General features: G+C 37.1%; 1 protein-coding gene across 1 annotated transcript in view; it reads left to right on the top strand.

Annotated features, from left to right (window-relative positions):
• The window catches only part of LOC134346195 (kelch-like protein 1), a 462,134-nt gene that overhangs the window by 193,993 nt on the left and 255,138 nt on the right, over positions 1-13,003 (top strand). Inside the window, exon 2 of the mRNA XM_063047509.1 lies at positions 6,681-6,863. Coding sequence (XP_062903579.1) covers positions 6,681-6,863 — 183 coding nt within the window. The remainder of the gene's footprint in view (positions 1-6,680; positions 6,864-13,003) is intronic.

Raw genomic sequence — 13,003 nt, 5'->3', positions numbered from 1 at the left:
CACCCTTGGGTTCTGAAGGAAGTAGCTGAAGAGTTCGCGGAGTTGTTATCGATGATCTTTCAAGAATCGATAGATTCTGGCATTGTAACGGATGACTGGAAAATTGCAAATGTTATTCTGCTGTTTAAGAAGGGTGGGAGGCAGCAGAAAGGAAACTATAGACCTGATAGCCTGACATAAGTAGTTGGGAAGTTGTTGGAATCGATTGTTAGGGTTGAGATTATGGCATACTTGGAGGCACCTGACAAGATGAGCCAAAGCCAGCATGGCTTCCTGAAAGAAAGATCCTGCCTGACAAACCTACTGCAATTCTTTGAGGAAATTACAAGCCAGGTAGACAAAGGAGATGCAGTAGATGTAGTGCACTTGAATTTCCAGAAGGCTTTTGACAAGGTGCCACACATGAGGCTGCTTAGCAAGATAAGAGCCCATGGAATTACAGGGAAGTTACTAGCATGGGTGGAGCATTGGCTGATCAACAGAATACAGAGATGAGAATAAAGGGATTCTATTCTGGTTGGCTGCCAGTTACCAGTGGAGCTCCACAGGGGTTGGTGTTGGGACCGTTAATTTTTATGATGTATGTCAATGATTTGGACTACGGCATTAAGGGACTTGTGGCTAAATCTGCCGATGATACAAATGTAGGTGGAGGAGTGGGTAGTGTTGAGGAAATAGGGAGCCTGCAGCGAGACTTAGATAGTTCAGGGGAATGGGCAAAGAAGTGGCTAATGAAATACAATGTTGGAAAGTGTATGGTCATGCACTTTGGTGGAAGAAATAAATGGGCAGACTATTATTAAGATGGGGAGAGAATTCAAAATGCAGAGATGCAAAGAGACTTGGGGAGTCCTTGTGCAAGATACCCTACAGGTTAACCTGCAGGTTGTGTCGGTTGTGAAGAAGGCGAATGCAATGTTGGCATTCATTTCTAGAGGTGTAGAACATAAGTTCTGGGATGTGATGTTGAGGCTCTATAAGGCACTCGTGAGACCACACTTGAAGTATTGTGTGCAGTTTTGGGCTCCTTATTTTAGAAAGGATATATTGACATTGGAGAAGGTTCAGAGAAGATTCACGAGAATGATTCCAGGAATTAGAGGGTTATTGTATGAAGAATGTCAGGCAGCTCTTGGGCTGTATTTCCTGGAGTTCAGGAGAATGAGGGGGGAATTCATGGAAACATTCCAACTGTTAAAAGGCCTGAACAGATTAGATTTGGCAAAGTTATTTCCCATGGTAGGGGATTCTAGGACAAAGAGGACCCGACTTCAGGATCGAAGGACTACCTTTTAGAACTGAGATACAGAGAAATTGCTTTAGTCAGAGGGTGGTAAATCTGTGGAATTTGTTGCCACAAGCAGCTGTAGAGGACAGTCATTGAGTGTATTTAAGGCAGAGATAGATAGGTTCTTGATTAGCCAGGGCATCAAAGGGTATGGGGTGAAAGAGGGGAGTGGGGATGACTGGATGAAATGGATCAGCCCATTATTGAATGATGGAGCAGACTCGATGGACTGAATGGCCTACTTCCGCTCCTATATCTTATGGACTTATGGTCTACGTAATTGTACTAAATCTAAAAGTGAAAATAATAATAAAAGACTGCAAATGTTGAAAATTGAAAATAAAAGAAAAATGCCAGAAATACTCAGCAGACCAGAGCTCTGAATTATTGTTTCGGGTCAAAAACCCTTTATTGGGATAAAGGATTGGGACAAGACACCTTCAATCTGAATCATCAACTCTGTTTCTGTTCTCAGAGAAGGGTTGTGGTCTTTTAAGTTCAGAGGCTCTTTTCCAGTGTTACCAAAGTCTTAACGCTGTCCTCCTTACCAGTGCCCCAGTGCAAATCAACTGACAGTTTATTATTCCTTTGCAAAATTTTCCTGAAATCATGAATGCTTTGATTTATTCCCTCACTTCTACCCAGTTATTCCTCCTATGTTTTGTTATTACTGTATACCATTCCCCTCACTTGATTGAGATTGGTCAGATGCCTGTCTGAGCATTTTCAGGAATATGTGCACTATTCATAAAGAAATATGATTGAAAATGTAAATTCTGTTTGAGACAGATTTGATTGATTTGCCAGAATGGCTTTCCAATGTGTTTTATTTTCAATGTTTATCAGTTAAATTTGAAGATCCCTATCATATACGTTTTGGTTATTAATTTACTGTCTTTGTTCAGTTTGTTTATTTATTTATTGAGATAGAGCACAGAATAAGCCTTTCTGGCCCTTCAAGCCATGCTGCCAAGCAACCCCTGATTTAACCTGAGCATATTCATGGAACAATTTACAATGACCAATTACTCTACCACTGGTATGTCTTTGGGAGGAAACCGAAGCGCACAGAGGAAACCCACTTGGTCACGGGAAGAATGTACATACCCAGATTTGTGGAGAAAAATGGATAGTGCCAAAAAGAACTTACCACTATTACTATCTAACATACTGAAAAAAAAAGATCTATAAAGTGTTTTATTAAACAAAAGAATAATTCGGCTACATTAAACGTGAACAATGTATCTTCCTACATATAGAGAGAGCAGCTGGTCACAGGATATCATTCTTAAGGGTGGACTTAGGAAGTAACATAACAGCACATAACATTTAATAATAGCTAATCATTTTCAGTATCATTGAACTGCAGGTTAACACAACTTAAGCCAGAGAGTGGGGAATCTGTGGAATTTATTGATACAGCCGGCTGTGGAGGGCAAGTCATTGGGTATATTTAAAGCAGAGGTTGGTAGATTCCCCATTAAACCTCCTTCATCTCGCCTCAAACCCCTTTTTGAGGGTATAAAAGGATGAGGGGGGGGCGGAAAGGCAGGAGACTGGGACTGAGAGTGAAAATGGATCAGCCATGATGAAATGGCAGAGTAGACTTGATGGGCCAAAAGGCCTAATTCCATTGCTTTATCATATGGTTTTATGATCTTAAGTGTAGGCTATTTAGCACATTATGCTCCTGTGATCTGTGTAGGGGCCTCTAATAGAGCTCAATCTCTTGTCTGTTTTCCAAGACATTGTTGATTTTCCCTATGAATGTGTTTACCACGTTCCCCTTAGATCATTGCTATTGAATCTTCATGGTAGATCATAACAAATTGTAGCTTAAAAAATGCATCTTGGTTCTTTGCCAGTCAGCTTAAATTGCTATCCTCCAGCCACAGCACATTCTGCTATAGGAAACAGTTTGCTTTTCATAGGACAATGAACAGGTTTGTAAATTGAATTTCTGCAAACAGTAATAAAAATTCTGTACAAGAGGTATAATAAAGTAAATTGTGTTTATTCAGTTACCAGACCTGATGTGATTCTTACATGGCATAAACACCTGACCATAATAAAACCATCATATCTTCTAATGCAATTGCAGACCAGTCGGTCTTTGTCGTTTGGTATCCCATTGCCATGTGAGACTCAGAATAGTAATCTTCAATTGATTAGAAGCAAGTACTACCCAACAGTGAGTGAATATGATAAAATCAGTCTGGAATAAAACATTTTGTAAAGGTAATAAAAAGCCAAAGCCTCTGAAATTACCTTCAGGCAACTCACACCTGGATCTGATTTTGATCTTTTAAATACAGAATGAGAAACTGTGATGTGTTGGAATATATTTAAGAAAGTGATAGATGGATTTCTAAACACAAAAGGCATCAAGGGGTATGTGGAGAAAGCAGGAATATAGTACTAAGATAAAGGATTGGCCATGATTCAATTGAATGATAGAGCACATGCATGAGTAGAATGGAAACACAAGTGGAAATGGGGCAAGTTTGAAATAAATGTGTTAAGAGTCAGTCAAACATTGTTGTGGTGTAAACAATGAGGGGAGAAGAAGCACAAGGATGGCAATATAAATATGATAAGAAATCCCTAGGAGCATCATAGGAACACTATCAGAGAACCTTGCTTATGAAGTATCTATTTGCTTTAAGAAAAAACTGCAGACTCTGCTTCCAATGCCCTCTGAGAAATAAAGTTCTAAATATCCATATATCCAACTGGAAAAGAAATTCTCCTTAATTTCTGACTTATGTGGGTGATTCCTTGTGATTTCAATCAAATGGAGGTAGATTATTATTTGAACTGCAGAGTCTTGTGGGCTGCTGCTGGCAGTTTCAACCATTAATGTTTAGATTCAAAGGATACATGTCAAAATGAAGCCAGAAAATGCAGCTTACACTCAGCAGGAGAGCCATGCAGATAACATATTGAGCTGATGTCCTTTCATTAGAACTCAAAAACATGAAGAAAATCAACATGTTTTAAGTTGCAAAGAAGGGGGAGGGATGGGATTTCTGTAAGAGGACAGAAACTAAGAGAAACTGGATGGTATAGATCTGGTGTCAGCTGAACAAAGATGGTAATACATAGAAAACAAGGCCCAGGGTTGCCCATTTAGCCCTGCAAGCCTCCTGTACCATGCATTAGACCATTGTTGCTCATCTGTCTCTGAAGTCTCAAAATTTCACCTAATGTGTTTTGGGGAGGTGTAAGTAAGAGATGAACAGAGGTGGGAAGAATAATCGCCTGAACTGTGAGATACAGAACACAGCAGTGTTCAAAATCTCATATAAAGTCATAGAGGTGTACTTCATAGAAATGGTTCCTTCAACCCATTCACTAACCTTTTTGGCCATCTGCTTAATCCATTTGCTTGCATTAAGAGCATATATTTTTCCTATTTAAGGGTCTGTCCATGTTCCTCTTAAACATCATCAATGAATCTGTTCCAGCACCAGCTCTGACAGCCCATTACTGATAAGAAGCACTGTCATCACTGGTTAACTAGACTCTGAAAATTCACACTCATTCCTTAATCGCACTTCATTTACTTTTGCACAAGGGAGGCAACATGGCCCCTGTCACCACACTGTTCTAAAGTCTGAATAGAGACATTGACTAAACAGAATTGACTAGCATTGACGAATAATGACTATGTATGTTCAAGTTCTTTCTTGCAAGATCACCATTCAAAAATCAAGTGGTAAAAGTCTATAGAAACTACAAATCCACAACTGCTGATATTTCGATGTTAGTTAAATAATTGTCCCTCACTTAATCCATGTCTCCATATTTCAAATGGCTTCAGTCTTTCACTGTGCAAAGGGAAACTCTCTTAAAAAAACCTTTCTTGCCCAGACATTATGTTAACCTTTGCCTTGTTTCAACTTCCACACCACTACATAAAACATAAATCCCCTCAGATCCCCTTTAAAGCTCCTTACTCTCACCTCAAGGCTATTTTTGATATTCCTATCATGGGAAAAAGACTCTGACTAAGTAGCCTAACTTTGTCTTTTATAGTGTACCTACATCTGTCAGGTCATCCCTCAGCCTCATACATGAAAATGAAAACAAACCCTTCCCATAATTAACGTTTTCCAAACAGGCAACATCCTAGTGAATCACCTTTGCACTGTCTACAGTGCAATCACAGCCTTCCTGAAGTGTGGTGACAAGAACTGAACACAATACGACAATCTAAATCTAACCAGTGTTCTGTAATGTTGAAATATATGTCTCAATCTTGTCTACAGAGGTCAGGGACTAGTATATAAACATGACATATTTCTTCTTCACCAGCCTATTTTCTGATGTTGTCACAGCTAAGTATATCATGGAAACCAACCTTTTCTCCAGGGACTCTGTCTACACCACTTATTGCTTCTGTAAGGCATTAACAGAATCAAAGACCTCACCCAACTAATGCATTCTTTCTTCTCTCCCTCCCAGAGGACACAAAAGCCTTGATAGAATCTTCCACCAGGTTCAAGGACAGTTTCTATTATGGAACTATTGAATAGACCCATGTTGTATGATAAGATGAACTCTGGAGCTCACACTCTACTTTGTTATGGCCTTTTGTACCTTATTGTCAACCTATTCTGCACTTTCCTTGTAACCATAACATTTTATTCTGCACTTTGTTATTGTTTTCTCTTGTACTACATTATTGCACTGATACTATTAAATGATCCATATGGATGGCATGCAAAAACATTTTTATTGCTTCTGGGTACAGGTGACAGTAGTATATCAGTTTACTAATTTTTAGGGAACTGTGGACTTGGACTCCTAGATTCCTCTACTCCTCAGCTTTCCTAAATGTCCTACCATGTCACTTGAAAGAGGATGATGTAATGTAGAAATAAGATAATCCCTTGTATTGTGCACTTGGATACAGTTTGAAAATTTGTCTTGCTTGATTGACTGTTCATGTAATTAGGTTACCGTCCCACTTGGATAAGATTGTGGCAAACCTAGAAACCTCAATATCTGGAGTTCATATAATTTTATGTGCTAGAACAAATAATGCATTTCCCTTCTGCCAAATCATTTATATCGCTTATGTGCAATGAAGCTTACTTAAATAGGAAGCAATTAACTTCCAAAAGATTCTTGCTGTGCTGCAAAAGAAGAGTTGTCATGAGAAGATAAAGACTTATTAAGGAAAAGTGTGAGTTAAAGGAGGACAAGATTCCAAGGAACATATCGCTCTCATTTCATTCTACTGTGTGTGTAAAGGGCCGTAGGCATCTATTGTTTTTTTCCTATTGGTTTCTTTCAGCCTGTGATCAGCTAGAAGTGTGATTAAGGCTATAAAAGCTGGGATACTACATCACCAATATACAGTATATCTCCCTTTTGTGGTCCACAGGTTGTCAGTATCCAGCCATCCACTGATGCCACACTGCGATATGGAAGCTGGCAGCTCTGAGGAGCTCTTCCAGTCCGTGAATCACGCAGAGCAGACATTTCACAAGATGGAGCTCTACCTCAAGCAACACCAGCTGTGTGATGTCATCCTGATTGCTGGAAATCGGAAAATTCCTGCTCATAGGTAAGGCGTCCTGCCACCTTGCCATTAACACCTCTGGGTGGATCTGCTTGTTGTAAGAGAAAGTCTCTTGGGTTGAGTTGACTTCCTTTTGGAATAAAACTAGGTCCCCTGAGACTCCCATATGACACGGGTATAGTAAAGCTCTGATATTCCATATTAGGATTTGGATTAACAAATCTAAATGGTTCAACAGTTAGAGGATCTGATGTCTTCCATACTCCCGTCCATGCTCCAGGACCCCGGTTCTTGTCACCCTGTCATCCATCAGACATCTAATTTTCAAGTTTTCTTTAAGTTTATTGGGCCTTCTTTCCAGTGCTCCCTGTCACTCACTGGGACCCTGGTTCCTGTACTCCTTTGAAACTCACTTCTTGCTTCTTAATCCTGTTCCTTTTGAGCTTACTGGGACCCTGTTTCTAGCACTCCCTTTAAACTCAGCAGGTTCACTGAGAAAATAGTGAATGCAGTGCATTAAATGTACTGTGGAATATTAATAAGAACAACATCTGATACTCTGTGAAATCTGCTCCAGTATTCCCAAGCATGCCAGGTTAGTGGAGTTTTACGTGGTAAAACTGAGAGAAGACAGCGCAGAGAAAACCACTTTTGTTACTAGGGCTATACAAGGAATGGTGGCTACACTTGCCTCTGGGTGTTGCAGAGCGTTGCTGCGGCAGAGTAAATAAGAGGATACTGTAAAACTTTTTCCCAGATGGCCTTTGTCAAGCACAAGCACCTATCTGACTGCAAAGGAACTGAGGATGATGGAAATCTCCTGGACGTACTCAGCTGGTCAGGCTGCAGCTATGGGGGTATAAATTTACCTGAAAGCTGTCTATCTCCAGTTTTGATTTTACCTATCTAACAGTAGTGGAGGATATAATAATTAATCAAAATTCATATAGTATATAGTTCTGAATACAATACACGCTCACCATATAAAGACAATGGAGGGAAATATAGACAGGTCAGTAGAATTGCAGCTAATTTGTATGCCTTCTTCTCTAACAGCAGTAGACAGTTTATTTTATCCTTGTTGTATTGTGCTGCAGGTAGATGAGCTGTTCCCTCAACACTACAGTGACCTCAGGTTCAATCCTGACTTCCAGTGTTGTCTGTGTAGAGCAGTGGTTCCCAAAGTTTTTTTTTGAGTTTCTGACCCTTTGGATCCCAGACCACATCCCCAGAACCTTCTCTCTCTTTCCAACCATTACATAAAAACAATATAAACAATTTTGATTTATAATGCACAGTGAAAGAAAACAGGAACTGCAAATTCAAATCACTGACAAATCATTGCAAAAATTATTCAGATTTATTTAAAGCTGCAAAACAACTATTTTGTATTTAATTACAGTAAAAACAATTTTCATCAACAGTTTTAGAGCATACATTAGTGATCCGACCTTTCACTACTTTACTACATTTTCACCATTCAGTGAGATGGATGGGCTTGGTGCAGTGAGACCAACTTCTCAACATCAGACTGAATGTCTCTCAGAAGGAGTCTCCGATCCCCATGTTCAGCGATTTTCTGTCTGTTTCCTTGCCTTGAAAGAATTTGGGTGACTACACTGAAACCATAATCCACTCAATATGATATTGGAAAGGCAATAAAGAACATCTTAACCTTTTTCCACAGTACTGGACAGCATTCAGAGAATTTTTCTGCAACCATAATTCTTAATACGATTGTTTTTAAACATTCGCTTCAGCTCCAAGTAATTTTGTAGTGAGATCAGTTCTTCCTCCATACTTCCTGATGATTCCTCTTTCAATATTTTTATTAAAATTATATAAATTGCATAAATACAAATACAAAATTCATAAGGGTACACGTAATATGAATTACATTACACTTAAATCACAGTTATATGATTACAGTATCCCATATTCCAAATCAATCATGTAGAAAAAGAAGATTGAATTATGAAATGAAATAAAATAAAATAATTTTATTTTATTTTAAAAAATCTACTCCTACTACCAAAATGAGCTAGTTGGTAAAAAAAAAGAGAAGAAAAAGAAAGAAATACCTCACCATATAATATTATAATAATAATGGCTCAGATCCATACTTTGTTAACAGTTCAAAGATTATGAAAATAACTCAGAAAGGGTCCATAACATTATAACATTAGAAAATCATGTTTAGAATCAGAAATCGAACTACGAATCTTCTCTAGATCAAGGCATAACATAACATCAGATAGCCATTGAACATAAGTGGGTGGAGTAGCCTCCTTCCACTTGAGTAAGGTCGCCCTCCTGGCCATAAGAGACATAAAGACCAATACCCGCAAATTAGGTGGCTTCAGTTTTGTTACACTATCCTCAACAATACCAAACATGGCAGTCAAAGGACTGGGCTTAAAACTAACATTGAAAAGTACAGAAAAAGTTTGAAGTTCATCTTTCCAAAATTTTTCAAGGCTTGGACATGTCCAAAACATATGAATTAGTGTGGCCACTCCATTAGCACATCTCTTACAGTAAGGGGAAATATCTGCGTAGAAACGAGAGAGCTTGTCTTTAGACATATGAACTCTATGTACCACTTTGAATTGTAATAAAGAATGACGAGCACATAATGCTGAAGAATTACTCAATTTTAAAATAATCTTCCAGCTCTCTTCAGATATGAAAATCTGTAAATCCTTTTCCCAGTATCCTTTAATTTTATCTAAAGAAGCTTTTTTCAGTCCCGACAGCAAACCATAAATGTAAGATATTGAACCGTTGTCAAAGGGTTTCAGATTAACAATTGTATCTATTCTTATCTGAACTTGTAGGAAATGTATGTAATTGAGATCTTAAAAATTCTCTTATCTGTAAATATCGAAAAAAGTGGGTATATGAAAGGTTAAATTTCATTGAAAGTTGCACAAAAGAAGAGAGATTCCCTCCATCAAACAAATCCTGAAATCATTTAATACCCCATCTTTCCCATTCTTTAAAAGATAGATCAATTAAAGATGGTTTAAAAAAACAATTAGAGAAGATGGGACTCGAGAGGGAGAATCTCAGTAAAACAAAATGTTTTCTAAACTGTAACCAAATCCTCAAAGTATGTTTGACCACCACATTGTCAGTTAGTTTATTTAAAGATAATGGAAGCGAGGATCCAAGTAAAGAAATAATGGAAAATTTCATAACAGAGTTGACTTCCAAAGAAACCCATACAGAGCAATTCTCATGGTTAATGTAATATATCCAGAACGTAATATTTCGTGTATTAACTGCCCAATAATATAACCTAAAATTGGGTAAGGCAAAGCCTCCATTCTGTTTGTTTTTTTGAAGGTGAGTTTTACTTATATGAGGTTTTTTTATTCTTCCATATATAGGAAGAAAGAATTGAATCCAAAGAGTCAAAAAAAAAAGATTTAGGAATAAAAACAGGCACAGCTTGAAAAAAGTATATAAATTTAGATAAGATATTCACTTTGATAGAATTAATTCGGCCAATCAGTGATAAAGAGAGAGGCGACCAATTAGAAAGTGTTTTTTTTAACATAATTCATTAAAGTTAAAAATTTTCCTTAAATAAATGTTTATAATTCTTAGTAATTGTTACCCCTAAATACGTAAATGGTTTTCTTAAAATTTTAAAAAGGTTAATATCTGTTGGTATTAAATTGTTTAAAGGAAACAGTTCACTCTTATGTAAATTTAATTTATATCCTGAGAACTGACTAAAATTAGTCAGTAAACGGAACACAAATGGTAAGAGGTTGTAACATTAGATATAAAAAGCATTAAGTCATCAGCGAGAGCGACACTTTGCAGATAGCACCTCTCCTTAAAATACTAGTAATCTCTCGAAAAGCTATTGCTAAGGGTTCTAATATGAAATCAAAAAAGCAGAGGGCCCAAAAGACAACCTTGTCTAGTTCCACATTGGAGTTTAAAGGGTTTAGAATTCTGATGATTAGTAAGAACCCAAGCGGAGGGAGATAAATAAAGTAATTTAATCCAATGAATAAAATTAGGTCCAAAATTAAATTTTTCTAAGGATGTAAATAGATAATTCCATTCAACTCTGTCAAAGGCCTTCTCTACATCCAAAGATATCACACATTCTGATATTTCCTTACATTGAGAATGCGTAACATTTAACAAACGCTTTATATTAAAATGGGAACTTCAATTTTTAATAAATCCTGTCTGATCATCTGAAACTATAGAAGATATAATATTTTCAAGTCTGCGAGCCAACACTTTAGATAAAATTTTAGTATCAAAATTGAGTAAAGAGATAAGTCTATACGAAGAACATTCAGTAGGATTCTTATTCTTTTTGAGAATAAGGGAAATGGAAGCTTCGTAAAAAGACCGTGGTAATCTTCCTACCTTAGAGGAATCTGTGAGGGTAGAACATAAGTGTGGTATAAGCAAGGAGGTAAAAGCCTTATAAAACTCTCCTGAGAATCCATCAGATCCTGGGGATTTCCCAGAATGCAATTCTGAAATAGCCTGAGCAATTTCCTCCTGGGAAATGGGTTGATCCAATTGCCTACGATCATCTATCGAATGATTAGGATTATTTAATTGATCTAAAAATTTATTCATTGCAATATTATCCTTAATAGAGTCAGAACTATACAACTTGGAATAAAATTCCCTAAGAGTGTCATTAATTTCAAAGTGGTCAGTTGTCATGTCCCCATTAATATTTCTTTAATTTGCCGCTTGGCTATAAATGGCTTCAATTGATTAGCCAGTAGCTTACCAGTTTTATCTCCATGAATATAAAATTGACTTCTATCTTTCAAAAGCTGGCTTTCAATTGGATACGTTAAAAGAAGATCATATTTAGTTTTGGTTTCAATATGACTCTTATATGTTTCAGGATCGGGTACCAAAACATATTTATGGTACAGTTGTTTTAACTGATTAGCTAGTTTGTTTCTCTCTTTGTTAGCTTTTTTAATGATGTTTGCAGTATAAGAAATAATTTGACCCCGGATATATGCTTTAAAAATAACCCATATGATAAGACTAGACATCTCTTCCAATGTATTTTCTTCAAAAAAACAAGTAATTTGATTCTCCATAAATTTTAAGAAGTCCTCATTGGATATCAGTTAAATTAAATCACCAAAATCTACTCATAGGGTTAGGACCAGGAAGATTTAAAGATAGAAGTACAGGAGAGTGGTCAGAAATAGCAATCTCTTTATACTTGATCGATCAAACCAATGGAATCATTTGACTGTCAATAAAAAAAATAATCAATCCTGGTATAAGAATGATGGACATGAGAGAAAAAAGAATACTCCCTGTCAGTCGGATGAAGAAAATACCAAGCATCAACTATACCATATTTAGGTAGAAAGGATTGGACAAACAAAGCTGATTTATTAAGTGCGGCTGGTTTGACAGATGAGCGATCTAACACTGGATCTAACCAGCAGTTAAAATCTCCTCCCACCATAAGAGAGTAAGTACACAAATCTGGCAAAATCAAAAATAGACGTTCAAAAAATCCTGGATCATCTACGCTGGGGGCCTCTACATTAGTAAAAACAATCAATTTACTGTCTAAACTCCCTGATACAATAACAAATCGACCATTAGGATCCGAAACAACTTTATGCTGAACAAAGGAAACTGTATTATCTACAAAAATCGAAACTCCACGTGATTTTGCATTAAATGAAGAATGGAATTGTATATCCTTCCACCGAGTAAGAAAAATGTAAGCTGCCACAGCTGCGTATGTGCGTTTCTTGTAAGAAAATAATGGGTGCTTTTAATTTTTTAATATAAGCAAACACTTTGTTCCATTTAATGGGTTAATTCAGCCCTTTCATATTCAAACTAAATAAGTTAATATTTCGAACCATTTTAAATACAAATCATCATGTAATTAAAAGATCTGGCCATAAGTTATTATAACTAGAAAGCAAACCGTAAGGTAAGGTAGTCAATCAGGCAATCATATATTCAACCCAACACAGCTCTCAGAGAGAAATACGCCCTAGTCCCCTCCCACCCAAAGCCAGAAAGCTGTCCAAAAGACCATCAGCGAGCTAACACCTAAGTTCCCTCCCCAAAAAATCCTGTTGCCAGAAACTCTGGTCCTACAAGGTCAAATATGTCCCTACCAAGACACAGCATAAAAAGAAAAATAACTC

This window comes from Mobula hypostoma, chromosome 5 (assembly GCF_963921235.1).
Source record: "Mobula hypostoma chromosome 5, sMobHyp1.1, whole genome shotgun sequence".
Taxonomy (NCBI): domain Eukaryota; kingdom Metazoa; phylum Chordata; class Chondrichthyes; order Myliobatiformes; family Myliobatidae; genus Mobula; species Mobula hypostoma.
This window is presented reverse-complemented; position numbering and strand designations above follow the sequence as displayed.